General features: G+C 36.3%; 1 protein-coding gene across 6 annotated transcripts in view; it reads right to left on the bottom strand.

Moving 5' to 3' along the window:
* The window catches only part of LOC127882166 (uncharacterized), a 96,394-nt gene that overhangs the window by 32,563 nt on the left and 42,038 nt on the right, over positions 1-21,793 (bottom strand). For 5 of the 6 annotated variants that reach the window (XM_052430642.1, XM_052430647.1, XM_052430641.1 and 2 more), the window contains 7 exons: positions 14,494-14,587; positions 9,852-9,955; positions 6,778-6,862; positions 6,063-6,284; positions 5,275-5,367; positions 2,976-3,098; positions 2,008-2,085 (listed from right to left, as the gene is read on the bottom strand). In XM_052430642.1, coding sequence (XP_052286602.1) covers positions 2,008-2,085; positions 2,976-3,098; positions 5,275-5,367; positions 6,063-6,284; positions 6,778-6,862; positions 9,852-9,955; positions 14,494-14,587 — 799 coding nt within the window. Of the gene's footprint in view, positions 1-2,007; positions 2,086-2,975; positions 3,099-5,274; positions 5,368-6,062; positions 6,285-6,777; positions 6,863-9,851; positions 9,956-14,493; positions 14,588-19,996; positions 20,118-20,379; positions 20,621-21,793 lie in introns of those variants that run through there. The other variant, XM_052430640.1, reaches the window with a different exon arrangement.

Raw genomic sequence — 21,793 nt, 5'->3', positions numbered from 1 at the left:
CTTCTGACCAAGTTTCATGAAGATCGGAAAATAAATGTGGCCTCTAGAGTGTTAACAAGGTTTTACTATAGCCATATAAGGAAAAATGCCCCGCCCCCTGGCAGCCATGTTTTTCAACCAACCGGCATCATTTTTGAACTTGTCCAAGATATTATCGGGATGAATTTTCTGACCAAGTTTCATGAAGATCGGACAGTAAATGTGGCCTCTAGAGTGTGAACAAGATTTTACTATAGCCATATAAGGAAAAATGACCCGCCCCTTGGAGGCCATGTTTTTCAAGCAAACATAATTATTTTCAAACTCATCCAAGATATCATTGAGACCAATCTTCTGACCAAATTTCATGAAGATTGGACAATGAATGTGGCTTCGAGAGTGTTAACAAGGTTTTACTATAGCCATATATAGCCTTATAAGGAAAAATGCCCCGCCCCCTGGCGGCCATGTTTTTCAACAAACCGGCATCATTTTCAAACTCGTCCAAGATATTATTGGGATGCTTCTTCTAACCAAGTTTCATGAAGATCAGACAATAAATGTGGCCTCTAGAGTGTTTACAAGATTTTACTATAGTCATATATAGCCATATAAGGAAAAATGCCCCGCCCCTTGACAGCCATGTTTTTCAAGCAAAGGTTACCATTTTTGAAATCATCCAAGATATCACTGGGACAAATCTTCTGAGCAAGTTTCATGAGGATCAGAAAATAAATGTGGCCTCTAGAGTGTTAACAATGTTTAACTATAGTCATATAAGAAAAAATGCCCCGTCCCCCTGGCGGCCATGTTTTTCAACCAACTGGCATCATTTTCAAACTCGTCCAAGATATTATTGGGATGAATCTTCTAACCAAGTTTCATGAAGATCAGACAATAAATGTGGCCTCTAGAGTGTTAACAAGATTTTATTATAGCCATATATAGCCATAGAAGGAAAATGCCCCGCCCCTTGGCAGCCATGTTTTTCGAGCAAACGTAACCATTTTCAAACTCATCCAAGATATCATTGAGACCAATATTCTGACCAAATTTCATGAAGATTGGAAATAAATGTGGCCTCTAGAGAGTTAACAAGGCAAATGTTGACGCCGCACAACGCACGACGGACAAAAGGCGATCACAAAAGCTCACCATGAGCACGTTGTGCTCAGGTGAGCTAAAAATGGCAACAGTGGTTTGTGCTTATAAAATTCTTAAAACACATTTATCGTCAAAAAAGGCAACAGTGGTTTGTTAGATTATTAATAGTTGAGGTAATGATGTTTAAATACACTAACATCTGGATTATTTCATATAATTTAAACGTTGAACAGGATAATTGTATCACAAAATTGGTCTATGAGTATGAATTTGATACTGACGATGATTTTACTTTTTTTCAGAATGGTCTTTTTTATTTAAAGACCATTTTATTAAGAGACCAATTGTGGTTTCTCCCTTTTGTGGTCTCTTAAAACAAGATTGACTCTACCTTATTATCTCAAAACCAGTAACACATCTGTTTCATTGGCATGCTAGTGTTGTTTCTATCTTAAGACATTGACACCACAAGGATTCATTATGTCAACACCAAGTTGTTTTATCAAATAATCTTGCACATTTTTTTACCAGGCCCCTTTGATAACTAGGCAATTTACAACAAACATTTTTATTCAAGATTTGTCTTTATTAATACGATAAACACCAGAGCCTGCGCAAGTATTCATTAGGTAGTTTAACCCTTTACCCTTTAGTTGTATTTTGACGCATTTGGAGTCCCTTAGAATGTTGCATTTAATTAAATACCTTTCTTACTAAATTCAAGTTTCAAAGGCTTCATGTTCATTCCTTAGGTACTGTTGAGCAGCAAACAGCATAAAACCTGAACAGACTGCAGGTTACTCGCAGGCTGTTCTGGTGTTATGCTGTTTGCACAAAGCAATTTCCACTTGGGTTATGAGTGGGAAAGGGTTAAGTTAAGACTAAACCTCAGAATCTATATACTTCATAGTACAGTCCGCTTACCTCAAATCCCCTCTTGCCCCTCCACCAGATGGTGTCATCTGTCGGTGGCATGTCTATCACAGATATTATATCCCCCACCTGAAACAATACACACACAATACACATCTTGATATCTTAGTAATATAAGGGAGTATAAAATCAAGTTTGCCATTTAAAGACATGAACATTCATCCTAGCCATATTGACAATATGCTGAAAATGCATTGTATATGCTAATTATACTGCCAATACATCCTAGTTATGCCGACAGGGTATCCCATTATGCCGACAGGGTATCCCATTATGCAGACAGGGTATCCCATTATGCCGACAGGGTATCTCATTATGCCGACAGGGTATCCCATTATGCCGACAGGGTATCCCATTATGCCGACAGGGTATCCCATTATGCAGACAGGGTATCCCATTATGCCGACAGGGTATCTCATTATGCCGACAGGGTATCCCATTATGCCGACAGGGTATCCCATTATGTCGACAGGGTATCCCATTATGCCGACTGGGTATCCCATTGTGCTGACAGGGTATCTCATTATGCAGACAGGGTATCCCATTATGCTGACATGGTTTCCCATTATGCCGACAAGGTATCCCATTATGCCGACAAGGTATCCCATTATGTCGACAGGGTATCCCCTTATGCCAACAGGGTATCCCATTTATGGTGACGAGATATTGGAGTTATGCTTTAGAACATATTATTCTTTGACAGCCAAAATGGGATATAAACAAAGGGTGCACAATCTCTTAGAGGCTTTGGCTTTCAATATACTATCTATTATAAGACATTGAGCAGATAAAATGTTTAAAGCTTTAACAAAGACACTTTTTTTAGCTAAACAGGTTTGGTAATGAATTAAACTGTATTGCTTGGTTTATACTTCAAATCCGCTTTATCCTAATTTCTCAACATATGCCTTTATAAGGCCTATGCCCTGCTTGCTGTACATTCTCTGTACTGCTCTAACCTCTAGAGAGATCTCGTCAGCGGCCTGGGCCGTGTAGCGTTTGATGGCATGGGCAGCTGCAATGGCCGGTGTGTTGATACCACTGTCATCCACCGCCAGCAGCCGGTTGCCTCGATTGTCAATCTGAACACAGTGGAGATGACAGCAATTTATATCTCTGTTCAGGATTATTAATGAACTGATGGATTAATGATTGATCAAATATAAAATTGTCAAAATATTAAAATGCATTGTCTGTGTCACAAGCTCATGTTGTAAAATCCCTTGGAATCCTTGGGTACCAAACTATCCCTCCATAATAAGCAAACACATATGACGAATACATGACACTTACCATTTAACATTTCTTTATAATTTTTCCACAATTATACAAAAAAACATCTTTGGATGGTTATATTTATTTATAATTTTGATGGTATATAATATATCATATAAACCTCTATCTATTTCTTCCTGCATATATATATTTTCTTCATTATACATATTTCATTATGATTTTGAACAGCAATCTATGCCCTTTATGTAACATGCTTTTGCAATTCATGGTGAGTGCAAACTTACATTGCCAGACAATAGATGACATAAATGAAGAAAAGTTGTATTGCATTCAATAGAGAACTAAAGATACACTCAAACACAGTTATTCAATTGTGAATTTGAAAATAATTACAAGACACATTCCAATTCCTGACACTTGCAGTAACAGGAAAGGTTTCTTAATGTCAATTTAATGAGAAGCTTTTTGAAAACAATTTCACATTATTAGTGCTCATACAATTTTCATCAAAACAATTTTCATTAAATTTCAATTATATTACCAAGCAGAATTCAGACTTCCATCATATTTCCTTTTTGGGAATATTGAGAAAACTGACAAGTGTTGGACATAATTAACTTTTTATATGTGGAGACAAAAATAACCATTCAATGGAGCAATCAATAACCTGAGAGGAATATCCACTCCCTGACAGATTATAGCTTTGAACGAGTGCTGGCTGTAGCAGGCCACATGCACCTAAAGGCATTTTAGTACGTGCCATATTCATGGAAAAGACAAGTACATATGAATACCTTTGATATTATTTATATATTTAAGTCAAGTTATTGGACTAAAACAAAAATTTCCATGTACAAATATTTAATTAACTTTTAGAGAAAATATTCTATCTAGATGTCTGTCACATATTGAATTTTACCCCTGCACTGCTAGAAAAATAAGCAAGTTTTTCTTTCAACAAACTAATACCAGCCAACAAACTGACCTACAGACTAACTAATATATCCCCTCTCAGACTTCTATTCCTTTTAGAGAGGTTGGGGTGCATAGGGGGAAGGGGGTATAAAATCCTCCTCATTTCTGATAAAACAAGAGATGTGTTCGTCAGAAACACAAAACCTATTGCACCGCTTTGATTTTTTATTTATTTTTGACCTTTGACCTTGAAGGATAACCTTGACCTTGAACTTTCACCACTCAAAATGTGCAGCTTCATGAAAACGCCGCTTTGAAATTATTGCTTTACCTTTGACCTTGAAGGATGACCTTGACCTCGAAGGATGACCTTGACCTTGAACTTCCACCACTCAAAATGTTCAGCTTCATGATAACGCCGCTTGGAAATTATTTTTTATTTTTTTGACCTTTGACCTTGAAGGATGACCTTGACCTTGAAGGATGACCTTGACCTTAAACTTCCACCACTCAAAATTTGCAGCTTCATGAGAACCCCGCTTTGAATTTTTTTTGTTTGACCTTTGACCTTGAAGGATGACCTTGACCTAGAAGGATGACCTTGACCTTCCACCACTCAAAATGTGCATTATTTTTTTTACCTTTGACCTTGAAGGATGACCTTGACCTTGAACTTCCACCACTCATAATATGCAGCTTCATGAGATACACATGCTTGCCAAATATCAAGTTGCTATCTTCAATATTGAAAAAGTTATGGCCAATGTTAAAGTTTTTGGACTTACAGACGCCATATATTTGACATTTGACCTTGAAGGATGACCTTCACCTTCACCTTTCACCACTCAAAATGTTCAGCTCCATGAGATACACACGCATGCCAAATATCAAGTTGCTATCTTCAATAGTGAAAAAGTTATGGCCAACATTAAAGTTTTTTTTTTCGGACGGACGGACAGACTGACATACACACATACTGACATACTGACTGATGGACAGTTCAACTGCTATATGCCACCCTACCGGGGACATAAAAACACAGATTTTTTGATATCTTGAAGAAATTTGTGAACTCCTCTGGAGAAGACATTTCAGTTGTAAGCCTACCTCGAGCCAGTTGAGAACTGATCCACAGTTGAGCATGCTCCCTGCCAGATTCGTGAACCTTGACAGATACTCTTGTAGCACTAAGTACAGCTCCTGTAATTAGATTTTTTTATATGTCTGCTTAGCGAATTCAAGGCCAATTATATAATTTTTATCACTTTTCTGGGACAATATGGATAGATTGATTTTGCCACCACCCATGATATAGGTATTAAATAACTTTTGGGAAACAGTATTGTGAGGGTGATGGTTTGCATACTTTGAATGACGTAAACTTTTTTTTACTGTAGCTTAAAAGGACACAATAAAACTATACTTAACCATTTCCCACTCAAAAGCAAAGTGAAAATGGCTATGTGCAAACAGCATAAAACTAGAACAGCCTGCGAGTAACTCGCGGTCTGTTCAGGTTTTATGCTGTTTGCTGCTCATCAATATCTAAGGGCTGGACATGAAGTCTTTAAAACTTGAATTTAGTAAGAAATTTATCTTTCTAAGGAACTACACATACGTCAAAATACGTATCTACATGTAAGTGGTAAAGAGTTAAGCTTATACGTCTCCACAATTGAAGCATGTTATGATGAACAAACAAAATAAGAAAATATTGCCTGCTCTTGAGAAATTCCCACATAGTGCATTTCTTCAAGGAAATATATGTACATGACCTGTCGCTGAAAAGGAAGGAAAATAAGATATGATCTCAATGAGGTCCAGGGGCGTGCCTATCTTTTTGTATAAGCACAGGACTAAACAGCACAATTATTGTACAATCAAAACCTAATCACCTCTTCAGAAATATTTTCCTTCTCAATAAGGGACACCTCAGGCAAGTGGCTGAACTTTCTGTCGAATATACATCTGTGCAGTTTCTGATCGAGCATGCGAAAGTTGCGGAGAGTTCGTCTGGCCAGCCACGTCTTGTTATTGGAGGATATTTTTATGTAGAAGTACTTTGTTGGCTCTGAGCTGTGATGGTAGTGCTCCTTATCCTCCTCACAAAGGCTCACCTGGGCAAACATGGATGTGGGAAAGCAATGTACATTTTCTTTCATGAAATATATTTGAACCCTTTGCATGCTGGGAAATTTGTCGTCTGCTAAAATGTTGTCTGCTGAATTTCTAAAATTAGCATTTTCTTCCATCTTTTTCAAATAATACTATAAGAATAGCAAACAGTTTGGATCCTGATAAGACGCCACGTTTTGTGGCGTCTCATCTGGATCCAAACTGTTTGCAAAGGCCTTCAAAATTCGGTTCCAGCACTGAAAGAGTTAATTGTTGAATAAGAATCTTAACAATGTTCTCTTTTTGTTTAAAATAAAAATATATGACATTTGATCAGTAGAACACTGAGAGACAAACTTACAAAGAACACATTTGCATTTTCTGATATGCAAAAAAACTTTGTTTGTGGGGATATACTATTTTGGAGAAGTAATATACTTGGTTCCTATGAAGCAACAATAACATTACAGATTTGTTTACATTTTTTATATTTACCTTCAATGAATTAATGTCAACAAGATCATAATGGAAGTGTGCACAGTCTTGTAGCTTTGGAAACCTCGTATTATCATCTGTCAAACTGAAACAGAAAGCATCTAGCTTACTTTTTATACATCTTTCATATATGAAATAGAATATATGACATATTAAAATATAATGAATGCTTGTTCGAGAAATGATTTTACCTGTTTAGCATTTCTTCAGGTGTATCTTATTCAATAATTTCACCCTTCAAACTTCAATGAATCTCACATTGGCTTCAGCTACAAGTAATTCCTATATAATATTTTCAGACTCCCATCTAAAGGCAGTTGTCACAGTAATACCAGTTTTATTGTACTGCACACTTAATATTGATCAATCCTTGTTACGAGTGATGCATGCTTTACAAGCTGTCACCTGGTAAATGATCCAGTAATTGTTTTACACCACCATACACGGTTTAGCAACATAATAGTTACTAATATCACAAATAGGCTGCAATTACATAGATGACTTCATACATTTGCATGAAAATCACAAGTAAACCATTAAATATCATATCAAATAGGTGTTGATACACAAAACAAGCTTTGACTATTAGTGCACCAATCTTTCGCAGGGTTCCCACTTGTCGAGCGCAATTGTTGCCAATGGTGACAAAGTTGCAAATATTGGGACTGTTTCAAAAACAAGAGCACCGCATAACAGGTGCCACGCTCAGCTCTGAAACCTTGTCAGATTTTTTTTTTAGAGGTCACAGTGACCTTGACCTTTGACCTAGTGACCCAACAAGAGCTGTCAGAGGACAGCGCGCTCGACTATTCGAGTGCTTGACAGTATAACGTAAGCCATCATGGGGAAATAGTTAATATCCAATAATTTAATAGACGATCTTTCATAAATAACAAGATGTGTTTGTGAAACACAATGTCCCCCTATATGACGTTTGACCTTGAAGGATGACCTTGACCCTTCACCACTCAAAATGTGCAGCTCCTTGAGATACACACGCATTTCAAATATAAAATTGCTAGCTTCAATATTGCAGAAGTGACATTACATGAGCAATTTTGACCCATATATTTGACCTTGAAGGATGACCTTGACCTTGACCTTTCACCACTCAAAATGTGCAGCTCCATGAGATACACATGCATGCCAAATATCAAGTTGCTATCTTCAATATTGCAAAAGTATTCATAAAATAAGCGATTTGGGCCACATATATTTGACCTCTGACCTTGAAGGATGACCTTGACCTTTCACCACTCAAAATGTGCAGCTCCATGAGATACACATGCATGCCAAATATCAAGTTGCTATCTTCAATATTGCAAAAGTATTCATAAAATAAGCGATTTGGGCCACATATATTTGACCTCTGACCTTGAAGGATGACCTTGACCTTGACCTTTCACCACTCAAAATGTGCAGCTCCATGAGATACAAATGCATGCCAAATATCAAGTTGCTATCTTCAATATTGCAAAAGTATTTATAAAATAAGCGATTTGGGCCACATATATTTGACCTCCGACCTTGAATGATGACCTTGACCTTTCACCACTCAAAATGTGCAGCTCCATGAGATACACATACATGCCAAATATCAAGTTGCTATCTTCAATATTGCAAAAGTATTCATAAAATGAGCGATTTTGGCCACATATATTTGACCTCTGACCTTGAAGGATGACCTTGACCTTGACCTTTCACCACTCAAAATGTGCAGCTTCATGAGATACACATGCATGCCAAATATGAAGTTGCTATCTTCAATATAGCAAAAGTTATTGCAAAATGTTAAAGTTGGCGCAAACCAACCAACAGACCAACCAACCAACAGACAGGGCAAAAACAATATGTCCCCCACTACTATAGTGGGGGACATAAAAAAGGAAAAAAATAAAAAATAAAATTTGGGGGGGGGGGGGTTGAGAGGGGGTATAATGTGGGGTGTGGTCATTTATGAGATGATCTTTCAAAAATAAAAAAAGGAAAAACAATTTAGGGGGGGGGGGGGGGGGGGGTAGGGGGGTGAGAGGGGGGTATAATGTGCAGCTCCATAAGATACACATGCATGCCAAATATGAAGTTGCTATCTTCAATATTGCAAAAGTTATGGCAAATGTTAAAGTTGGGGCAAACAAACAAACACACAAACCAACCAACCAACAGACAGGGCAAAAACAATATGTCCCCCACTATAGTGGTGGGGGACATGAAAAAAAAATCAACAAAGTCATGTTTCTGTTCCTGCCAAGTGACACAATTCTAAGATTCCTGGTTTGCACTTGGCTCACTAATAAAACAATTATTGACACAATTTGACAAAATAATTGAGGTCTAGTGTTTATGAAAATCAGGCAAGCTTATAACATTTATTTGGGTTATGTTGCAACAATGATATTAATAAATTCCATTGAAAATGTCAAATAAAACATTCATCTCAAAGTGGTTCATTCATCATTTGTCTGACAAACTGTCTGTCTTAAACTTTTATTGTCACTTTCATGTACAGACTTTGAAAATATTGATATGAAACATGGCCAATATAAAGTGAGAACGACACTCAATCAAGATGGTAGGCTACACTATACAATAAATCCCTTTAACATTTAGATAGGTATTTTTTACGCATTTGTAGTCCCTTGGAAAGTTAAATATAACTTTTGACCTTTCTTACTAGATTCAAGTTTTAAAGGCTTCTTTTACAACCCTTAGACACTGATGAGCAGCAAACAGCATAAAACCTGAACAGACTGCGGGCTACTCGCAGGCTGTTCAGGTTTAACCCATTTATGCCTAGCGTCTAGAAAAAAGGCCTTGGCAAACAGCGTAGACCCAGATGAGACGCTGCATGATGCGGTGTCTCATCAGGGTCTGTGCTGTTTGCTTAAAGGAATTTCTGTAAGAAATATTCTAAAAATAGAAATAAATATACTAGACATCCCTAATTTTGGAAATAAATTGATCCAATTTAGAAGGATGGGAGAGTCCACTAGGCATAAATGGGTTAATGCTGGTTTCAAAAGCCATTTTCCCTTGGCTTCTTATAGGGGGAAAGGACACCACAGTGTTCTCACCTGGAGAGGCGTCTCACTCTCATGCTACTGTTGCTGGCCGTGCTGACGGGACGTGAGGATGGCTTGATCGTCTCCTGACTGTCATACGAGGATAGCAGACCATGCTGAAACAGTTCAGTTGGTTCATTGACGGAATGTCATGACAATAATGATGTTGAAGATGGCAAAAAAACCAGCTACATTTTATCTTCACAGTGTTCTGTTGTGGATGCAGCTTTACGCAGCTGGTGCAAAGAAAATTGACCCGTCCCAATACTTACAAAATATTTCAAATAATCTTTTCAATATAACCAATGTATTATTAAATTTTGGTAAATGAATCAATCAAAGTGTAAGTTGAAGAATTCTTTTCTCACTGGTTTTGATGTCATTTTCTCTTATCTCAATTAAGATCATTGGTAGGTTGGAGCTATGAAGATGGGGGAAAATATTGAACACCAAAAGACCAAAAGAAAACAAAGTTTTTACGTTGTGCAAAATTAAAAATATATCATGAATTAATGTCCAATTTACATTTATTGTCCAAAAGTGCCTCATTAATTACAATCAAAATGAAAACGCTACCCCTGAACGCACTTTTCAACAATAATGGCTGTGTAAGATAGTTGCCCATATGAGTTAGTTGCCCATGTGTAAGATATTTCCATGTGTAAGATAGTTGCCCATGTGTAAGATAGTTGCCCATGTGTTAGATAGTTGCCCATGTGTAAGATAGTTGCCCATATGAGTTAGTTGCCCATGTGTAAAATATTTCCATGTGTAAGATAGTTACCCATGTGTAAGATAGTTGCCCATGTGTTAGATAGTTGCCCATGTGTAAGATAGTTGCACATAAGTATTAACAATATCGACCACAAAATATTATTATAGCATGAGGATGAAATCTAATAATATTAACTTCTTATATCCGGCTCAATGTTACAACAAGAAGGAAAATAACTACATAAACACAATTATCATCTGACAGATCCTTAATACTTTGGACTATAAATCACATTATCTCTTTCAGTACAGTCATCAACAACTAGAGCTTAGCCACAGATGTAACGAATAACCCCACATGCCGCATTGACACATTATATTTTGCATGTCATCTTCACAAAAAACAGCGGACACCAGGGATCAAGCAACTGGGCGATTTGGGCGATTATATCGCCGTGGCTTCCCTTTAATCGCCCGGATCAAAAGCATCGGCGATATCACTTCGCCCTAAAATCTGGCCATTATCATATCCGCAGCCCTATCTAAGTGGCTTTTGTTTATTACCAATTACACGCCAAAGTCAATCAACTGACCGAATCGACGAAACTCCGCCCCCAGGCGTAGTAAATTACCTATTGAAAATTGATAAGCAACCATTCACAGCGCTCGTCATTAGGGTATTTGGCAGGAATTTTGACCAAGCAGAGTGAAATCACTGAAGCCTGTAAGTGTTACAAACGGTGTTTTTACTGCTATTGTCAAGTTTTATGGGGGTTATTATCGGATGAACGGCGCCTTTATGATAGTGAGCAATAATAAAGTAACACTGTGACAAACTTTCACCACGATAAAAAATTATAACGATTATTAGGGCCGCTATTTCTTAACCATTTAATCAATAGTGACTGTCAATACCACGGGCCTGGCAATTTTTAAAGCATTTAACAAAAACAATTTCTCCACAAAAACACATGAAATCTTGTTTCAACAGGAATTTGTGACCATTTCTGTTTAATAGTTTCATTATTATAATATTTTGGGAAAGGTAAAGTTTGATTTAGAAACCAACAATTTCGGAAATATAAAGTATACCATTCACTCGTTGTACTATATTTCGGATATGTTAAAAATTCGGACATTTAAAGATAGGGACATTTATGTGTTGGTTTGTTGTTGAAAGTTTGTAAAATTATGTTTTATGATATTTCAGGCAACTAGAATGGATGGTGGCAATTATCTGGGCCTTTCTGTCAAGAAATATGCGTGAAAAACATTCATTTATTTGAGCCTAGAAATCATCCACCACTTACAGAAAACGTTTTATCAACAGAAGCTGTCAAAGCTGATGTATATCATGTCCAAATGACCAAATATAACTGTTTAACAGTATGAAGTGAGATGCTTTATTATCTGATGTTTTCTCTTTCCCTTCCAAATGATGTAAATTGATGTGATTCTATGTTTTAAATTAAATAGTTAATTTTGAAACATTTATGCAGCATACTGTTACATTGATGTTAACATTATTATATTATTTTGGTTATCTGTGTTGTTTATCAAGATGAAAAAAGTTATATACAAATAAAGCTTATTAAGACTTATGAAGGTATGACTTATGAAGGTACTTATAGTTTTTTTATGTATTACCATATTTTTTCATGTGATAATACAGTCAATGACATTAATGTAATGTAGCAAGGTTTCTTTTAATAATCGTCCTAAATTATTGTTCATATTAATACGGTTGGAATAACAGACAGTTTTCACACTGAGAAAAAGTGGCAACAACTTTTTTGGGGCCAGTGAAACCCCTGGGTCATGGTTCACAATGGTCCATTGGTGATCGCAAAAGATCCACTTCTCCCTAAAACTGCCTCACTTCTCCCTCTCCAGAGCTGAGGGAGAAGTGACTTCTCCCAAAAATTGGAGTCTAGCTTGATCCCTGGGACACCATGCTCAATTTTTAAAACGCACTTAGTGACCCCTTGACCTAGTTTTTGACCCAGAAAGGCCCATGTTCTAACTTGGCCTTAAGATCATCTCCATAAAACTTCTGACCAAGTTTGGTGAAGATCGGATGTAAACTACTTGAATAAGAGAGCGGACACCATGCTGAATGTTAAAAAACGCACTAAGTGACCCCGTGACCTAGTTTTAGGCCCAGAATGGCCCATGTTCTAACTTGTCCTAGAGATCATTTAGATAAAACTTGTGACCAACTACTTGAATTAGAGAGCGGACAACATGGTTAGGTTTAAAACGCACTAAGATACCCCGTGACCTAGTTTTTGACCCGGAATGACCCATATTCAAACTAGACCTAGACATCATCTAGATACAACTTCTGACCAAGTTTGGTGAAGATTGGATGAAAACTACTTGAATTAGAAAGCGGACAACATTGTGATGTTTAAAAAGCACTAAGTGACCCCCTGACCATTTTTTGGACCCGGCATGACCCACATTCAAACTTGCCCTAGACATTATCAAGATACAACTTCTGACCAATTTTGGTGAAGATTGGATAAAAACTACTTGAATTAGAGAGCGGACAACATGGTGAGGTTGAAAACACACTAAGTGACCCCGTGACCTAGTTTTTGACCCAGCATGGCCCATGTTCGAACTTGACCTACACATCATCTAGTTACAACTTCTGACCAAGTGTGGTGAATATCGGATTTAAACTACTTGAAATAGAGAGCGGACACAATGCTCAATGTGAAAAACGTACTAAGTGACCCTGTGACCTAGTTTTTGATCTGGCATGGCCCATGTTCGAACTTGGCCTTCAGATCATCTAGATAACACTTCTGACCAAGTTTGGTGAAGATCGCATGAAAACTACTTGAATAAGAGAGAGGACACCATGCTGAATGTTAAAAAACGCACTAAGTGACCCCGTGACCTAGTTTTTGACCCGGCAAGGCCCATGTTTGAACTTGGCCTTAAGATCATCTAGATACAACTTCTGACCAAGTTTGGTGAAGATCGGATGAAAACTACTTGAATTAGAGAGCGGACAACATGCTGAATGTTGTAAACGCACTTAGTGACCCCGTGACCTAGTTTTTAACCTGGCAAGGCCCATGTTCGAACTTGGCCTAGACATCATGTAGATACAACTTCTGACCAAGTTTGGTGAAGATCGGATGAAAACTACTTGAATTAGAGAGCGGACACTTAATACGGACCGACAGACAGACCGAACGACCGACAGACAGACAAGTTCACTCCTATATACCCCCCTAAACTTCGTTTGTGAGGGAATAATGAACAAAAAACATGCCTACTGCTTCTTATAACTGCCTTTTGGGTATGAATTTCTTAAAAACTTAAAAACTATTCAAACCAAAAATCAAACATATGCACAGCATAAATTATGACAAAATTATCTTCTTCATTTAATTTATAATTTATTCTTTTAAATTTAACATTTTAATTTTCACTTAGAGCCTCATTTGTTGTTCATCACATAGATGTTTGACATCAGTTATACCAGAAATGAACAAGATAACTCCTTTTTTTTTATAAAGCCGATGTGCATGAATTACAGTGGATTTAAATTATGCAGGAACTGGTATCTTCAGAAACATGATTTTAAATATATAAAAACATACGTTACATCTGGTATAATGTGCCAAGGACTATTCATTGCCATTAATGTTACCCTTCCTCAGGGAAAACAGGGCTTAATGCATATGTATAAAGTATCGTCCAAGACTAGTCTGTGCAGTTTGCTTAGGCTAATCAGGGATGACACTTTCTGCTTTCATGGTATTTTTCAGTTAAATCAAGTATCGTCTAAGTAAAAATACAGTAAGGGCGCAAAGTGTCGTTCCCGATTGGGATTGCACAGGCTCATTTGGCACAACACTTTACACACATGCATTAAGCCCAGTTTTCTCAGATCAAAGCTTATACTGTATGTAAAATCTACCTTTGTATAGTACTCTGTGCCTGTACCCTCAGACCGTATGGTAGCGTTGCTGCCCTTTCTGTATGGCAGGTCATCCTCATCTAGTTGCACGGTCCTGCAAACAGAAAGCAAAACAGTCAAGCATATGAAAAATGCTCTGGGGAAAGCAGACTTCATGCATGTGCATTGTGTTGCCCCAGATAAACCTGTGCAGTTCACACAGGCTTATCAGGGATGACACTGTTTGCCTAAACTTGATTTCCACTTTTGTTATGGTATTTTTTATTTAAAAGATGTCTTTTTTTTAGCAAATAACCAGTTTATGCAGAAATCATCGCCCTTGATTACCCTGCGTGGACTGCACAGGCTAATCTAAGATGACACTTTAAACACATGCATTAAGCCCTGATTTCCCAGGGTGAGACTTATTTCAATAAAACTCATACAATTCCCAGCTTATTTTGGCTGTTTTTACTCACTGTACAAAGAGGACAACCTTATCACAATATCTACGGACAGATGGCATGTCCACGACTCTTTGAGTCTAACTTTTTGTCCAGTAAGTTGTCAACGTTTACTATTTACCGTTTAGTATTGATTTACCTTTATGTTGCTAGAACTTTCGTTATAAGGAAAATCCAGCCATGGAAAATGTCCTTGTGTTGAAGCCAGAGTGTGTAGCACAAGGGCTTAAACCCATTTAAGGTTTAAGGAGCCTCTTTGAATATCAACCAAAGAAAAAACAACATAACTCCAACCATGCGCATAAAGGCATAATTCCCATTAAATTTTGCAAAAAAATCTTAAGATTTAAGGTGTTTGGGTAAAAATCTGCATTGAACAAATACCCATTTCAAATTTTATAACGTGAGTTAGGTACATGTAAAATAAAATGAATTCAGGGGGAGGGGGGGGGTTGAATGCTGAACCCTCAAGGCATCATTTACAACAAATAACAAAAGTCTTTGGGAATCATGATGTTGCTACAGCTCTTTCTATTTGGAATGAGAACCCTAACTCAACACATGAATACTGTCTTATCTGCAACAGTTGAGATCATGCCATGTTCACTGTCACTTAATGTTTAGGGAGAAATAGCTGTTATTGTTCATAATTGTAGTAGAACATTAAGCAACAATGTTAATTATCTCTAGTTTATCCTAGTGTAAATTTTTTTATCAGTCTGTCAGTAGACACTTAAAATCATAATTTGGATCGTCCTTAAGTAATAAATATGAAACAAATGGGTTATATACCATAAAATCATTGTTGACCCCGGCGAAATGTTGTTCATGATTTCATGAACACTTCAAGCCAATCAAGAACTGTTCATGAACGGTTCTGAAAAAGTTCCTTAGATTGGTTCATGAACTTTTGGACATGAACTGTTCTTAAGACATGTTCATGAACTGTTTATGAATTATTGTTGAACATTTCAAAGTTCATGAACAGTTCTTCATCTAACCATAAATACTTAGTGATGAACATTTCATGCACAAGTATTTCTAATGACTTTTCTGAGACAGACTTTAAGGATCCATCATGAATAATTCATGAATTCCTTTGTGCTAGATGTTTCATACATATTTTTGAAAGTAATATTGAAATGTCTAGCATACAAATCTAGATTTGTGAAACCTGTGAAGTTAGTATGAATATGCATAGTACTTTCACCACTGTAAGTAAGAGTTCTTGACCTGTTCTAGAGAATTTTAAGAACATTTGTAAAAGAACTGTTCAAGAACTGCCTTCAGGAACACTTCAATAACTTTTTAAGGACCTTTCCTGTTCTTGAATTATTCTTAAACTATTCTTGAACACTTTAAGAACTTTTTTGAACAACATGTTTCCTTCTGATGTTCTTAAACAGGTCTACACAATGTTTTTGAACGTATGATGGACTTTTTAAGAATCCAATATGTTCTTAAAAGGATCTGTCATTGTTTTTGGAAGACTTAAAAGACAAGTTTAAGAACGTTTTAAGGACATCTTATTTCAAGAACAGTTTAAGATGATATCAAGAACTCAATGTACATTGCATTGCTGTTTTTACAAAGAAAGAATATTGTGTGCACAGGAAGTTGAAACGGAAGGCACATGGTTTATGTTATATTTGAAAATGTAAGTCTTTAATAAATTACTGGCTGAACTGATCAGCCATTGGTTCCATTTCAAGTTCTTTGGCACTGTAAGTGTAACCATTTCAGGGAAACCATTGATTAGTAAATGATTCTTGAACTGAAAATGAGACTATTCATAATCTTTTCAATACATGAATTATTCATGAACATATAGTGCAAAGTTGTAATATGAAATTTAAAGAGTATTATCAAACCACTTGTATCTCAGTTATTAGTGTTATATTTAAATTATTGTTATATGTTGCTATCAATATGTTAAGTGCTAATACAAGACTTGTTTCTTCTTACCCTGACCTGTTTGTTGAGCTTTAGTAACACTTATGATAACCTTTGCATAAATTGACAAATTCTTGTTCATGAATAGTTCATGAACATTTCATGCCACCTCAGTTCATGAACTCTTGAAGAACTATGGTACATGAACTATTCACTTACAGTTCGTGAACAGAAAATGAGCCATTGAAAAATAGAAGGAAAATGTTCATGAACTGTTCGTGAACAGCAAAACCCTGAAGAATTTTTCAAGAATTGTGTTGTTCATGAACTGTTCAAGAACACTTCATGCCATTGATGTTCATGAATAGTTCATGAACACTTCATGCCATAATGGTTCAAGAATAGTTCATGAACACTTCATGCCACACGGGTTCAAGAATAGTTCATGAACACTTCAAGCCATTAGGTTTCAATAATATTTCATGAACACTTCATGCCATTAGTGTTCATGAACAGTTCATGAACTAAAATTTCAAGAACTTTTCACAGACGTGGCTCATTGTCTGTTCACGAACTATTCGTGAACAATTCATGAACTCAGTTCAAGAACAGTTCATGAACTGTTCGCGAATTATTCGTGAACTGCAGAACAACATTTCGCAGGGGGACATTGTAACTCCAAATTGTTTGATTTTATAATATTATATACACTGTAAATCCAATAAAGCTCTCCATTATAATGCAAAATCCAATACAGGGTGGGTTTTGGCTCCCATTTGTTCTCCAACCTCCCATTTTGGTCTAAAGCGTTTTCTTAATTTAAATATGGCCGCGCCCTTTGTGCTGATTGCATAATTTCTCAATTATAATCAATTAGAATTTATTATTTCATTTACTTGGGCATTAAAAGTTTTAGTGTGTTTTCACAGGAAGGATGACTGCATATGACGCAATAAATCATTTCTTTGAATCATATTGCATTCAATTGTAATATTTTGTCTCAATTTAAAAAAAATTGATTTTGTAATTATGTTGGATCATTGGATATATGCACATTAGAAAAAGCGGCATGGACAAAGTTATTGATATGGAAGGGTATACGCATGTATTGGCAAATTACTTCACAGCATGGCAATAAATGGGATCAGAACTTAAAATGGCCGGATCTGTTTATATCACGGTTTTGTGGCTTGGACCCTGTCATCTGCCTTATATTTGAGTTACAGTGTACAAGGTCTGCAACCAGTCACACTAGATTGTACCAGGAGGTCTGTTTTATGGATAAGTAATAAGTTTAGTAAAAGCCATAAACAACAGCAATCAATTTATGTTATGTACAAGAGTTTACACATGTAGAAGATTTGTGATGTGTTTTCCACCTCTGTAATTCAATCCCATAAACTTACCAAATAAAAGACTACAAACACAAGTGATTAATCAAACATTTGGACCAGTTCCAATTGTTTGAATCTTACAGGTTGCAAATTGCATTGTGCTTACTTTCAGCCACTAAGAGGCACTCCCATCTTCCCCTGTGATCCCATAAAGCAACAAGTTACAACCACACCTTGACTCCATACACCCCAACCTCATATAATTCCTTCAAGCAAATGTAATATGATTCTAATGTATGCTCCTAGAGATGGATGGGTTACAACCCTCTACTATTATCCACAGATACTTTGTGTAAACAGGTGATTGTCTTGGAAGATATTCTCTAATATCCCAGGTAACTGTTTTATACAAAATAGTTATCATTTCATATTGAGTTCAGGGCATAGAGGAAAGGTGAACAAACACATGCATCAAAGTACTTTCAGCTCATAATTATACAGAGAGATTTCTCTTGGAACAGGAAACAAGGCTATAAAACAGCATTCCACGTGGAAACAAACTGGTGTTTCTACACATAATTATAACGAAGGCTAAAAATTGCAGGTAACAGTAAGTTATACTGGCATCCTTAATTGATTTAACTAGAAACCATTTCACTCCAATGGTCTAACTTTCCACTTCTCATTTAAGACAAGTTGTAACAAGGGCTGTTTGTAAAACATGCATGCCCCCAATATGGGCTGTCAGTTGTAGTGGCAGCCATTGTGTGAATACGTTTTTTGTCACTGTGACCTTGACCTTTGACCTAGTGACCTGAAAATCAATAGTGGTCATCTGCCGGTCATGATCAATGTACCTATGAAGTTTCATGATCCTAGGCCTAATTGTTCTTGAGTTATCATCAGGAACCAATTTTACCGTTTTGAGTCACTGTGACCTTGACCTTTGACCTAGTGACCTGAAAATCAATAGGGGTCATCTACCAGTCATGATCAATGTACCTATGAAGTTTCATGATCCTAGGCGTAAGCATTCTTGAGTTATCATCCGGAAACCATTTTACTGTTTCGAGTCACTGTGACCTTGACCTTTGACCTAGTGACCTGAAAATCAATAGGGGTCATCTGCCAGTTATGATCAATGTTCCTATGAAGTTTCATGATACTAGGCATAAGCATTCTTGAGTTATCATCCGGAAACCATTTTACTATTTCAAGTCACTGTGACCTTGACCTTTGACATAGTGACCTGAAAATCAATAGGGGCCATCTGCCAGTCATGATCAATGTACCTATGAAGTTTCATGATCCTAGGCGTAAGCATTCTTGAGTTATCATCTGGAAACCATTTTACTATTTCGAGTCACTGTGACCTTGACTTTTGACCTAAAATTCAATAGGGGTCATCTGCCAGTCATGATCAATGTACCTATGAAGTTTCAAGATCCTAGGCCTAAGCATTCTTGAGTTATCATCCGGAAACCATCTGGTGGACGGACTGACCGACATGTGCAAAACAATATACCCACTTCTTCTTCGAAGGGGAAGCATAAATATAACTTCTGGCAATTCAATACAAAAATGAAATGTTATCAGTATTTCAATTCAATAATTTACAGTAAAGTTTACAAATTAACAGTAATTTATGTAAGCTAAAAAAACATAAACAAAAACAACCATAACTTGCTACAATAAACGAAATCCAAGATAATATCTACACCATGCTACACTGTATTTTGTCAACCTCTATTACATCATTTCAACGGTTACTAAAACAGAGAACTCAGGTCAACAAAAGGTCAAGGTCACACCACAAGGATCAAACAAAAGTACCTAAGGTCAACCAAGGTCATACGCCGGAAGAGGTCTCGGAATTTCTGGTTCCTCCTCTTTATCTGAGGGCTGCGGTAAATATTCTGCACCTCAAACATGGCCGCACTTTGTTACTTGTTACCTAGGAAACCAACATCAAGCCTTTGATGGTATTATTATGAACCTTAGGAATAAATCTCATGATTTTTTTGTCGATCGTTACACAGTTTATCGATAAAAAATATCAAACAAACCATTCTAACAGAAAATAATAGGAATTACATAGAAACATGTTCTTGTATCATTAGATCATTTTCGACTTATGACTAACGCTAGTACTAAAATCAATGATTTTATGATAATTTATTTATCAATATATCTGAACAATGTGGTAAATTTCTTACACTCTTGAGATTCAATTCCCATATCTTCTGCTAACTATGAACATATTTAAGTGCAGTCACTAATAACACATGAAATACCAGAAAGATGTTGGTAAGCCTTATTGCACCTCAAATACACAATCTATTCCTCCCAGTGTGATATGATTACTTTTAAACACATCAGACATGTTCCTGTTCTGACACCACTAAATCAGTTTCCTAATACAGCACACAATGAGTATTGGAACTCTGTTCTGTTATATCTTCTAAGGGCAGTTTACTGCAGTTTAATACCAGTCTTCACATGGAAGAACACCACTTATGATAAGACCAGCCCTCTTGAAACTAGACCCAGCCTCAATATTCACTATGGAAACTTTCATTTCTCTTTCATTTGATTGCTAATTGTTTCAACAATTTATTTCCTGTATAATATAGCGATGTTAAGAGCCTTGAAACAGATAATGGAACCAAGCACATGACACGTATAACAGATATGTTACAATATATGTCTGTTTTAAATGTGATGCCATTCGCTCTTTTTAAATGACTGTTATCAACTTACACCTATTAGTGACACATAATTAAATTCTTGAAAACAACAAAGCGATTCTTTAAATCAATTTTATAGAGATCATTATCATCATCATCTTATTAATTTAACACAAACATGCAAATATTATAAATGTGATGTATTTTAGTCTTTTTGCTTAACAGCAGCAGAAAAAGGTGCCAAGATACCAAGAAGAAAACGCAGTCATGTAGGACTCACAGTTTTCCCATTATCCCACCCTAGTTCAAACCTTTTGTTAATAGCCATCACAGAACATTATCAAGACATTGGTCATTTTGGAAACATGAATTCACACATGAATTCACATCAAAATACTACTGTCTGACTAAACCTAGCATTATTAAAGCATTTTTAGATTTCTTAATTGCTATGATAATTAACAACTTGTTTCACATCCTTCCAACTTTAAGAGACAATTATGGGAACAGACAATCTCTTATGATTGTTGTTTATATGTCCATTACAAATAAAAAGAAGGAAGCATCATTTTCAGACACTAAGTGTTACTAATGTACTATTATTACTTTTACACTAAACTTGTAGTAATATCAAATATTATGGTGAAAATAATTCAATATTTGTCCAAAGATTTTGCTGTAAAAGACATTCGAAGGTCATTCAAACTTCATAACCACAGGTCTGCCTTATAAAGATAACATCACAATGTGCATGTATCCCATATTCTTACATCCAAAAGGCAAATTCATATCCAATAATTGCTCACACATTTTACAGCCTCAAGGAAATTACTCCTTTGATATCAAATTAAGATGAAACTTACATTTTGCGTATGCAATAACAATTTCATTATAAGTGATAGAGGAAGTCCATTATACACTGCACATAAAGCAGCCATCAGTT

The sequence above is a fragment of the Dreissena polymorpha genome, chromosome 5 (genome assembly GCF_020536995.1).
Source record: "Dreissena polymorpha isolate Duluth1 chromosome 5, UMN_Dpol_1.0, whole genome shotgun sequence".
Taxonomy (NCBI): domain Eukaryota; kingdom Metazoa; phylum Mollusca; class Bivalvia; order Myida; family Dreissenidae; genus Dreissena; species Dreissena polymorpha.
This window is presented reverse-complemented; position numbering and strand designations above follow the sequence as displayed.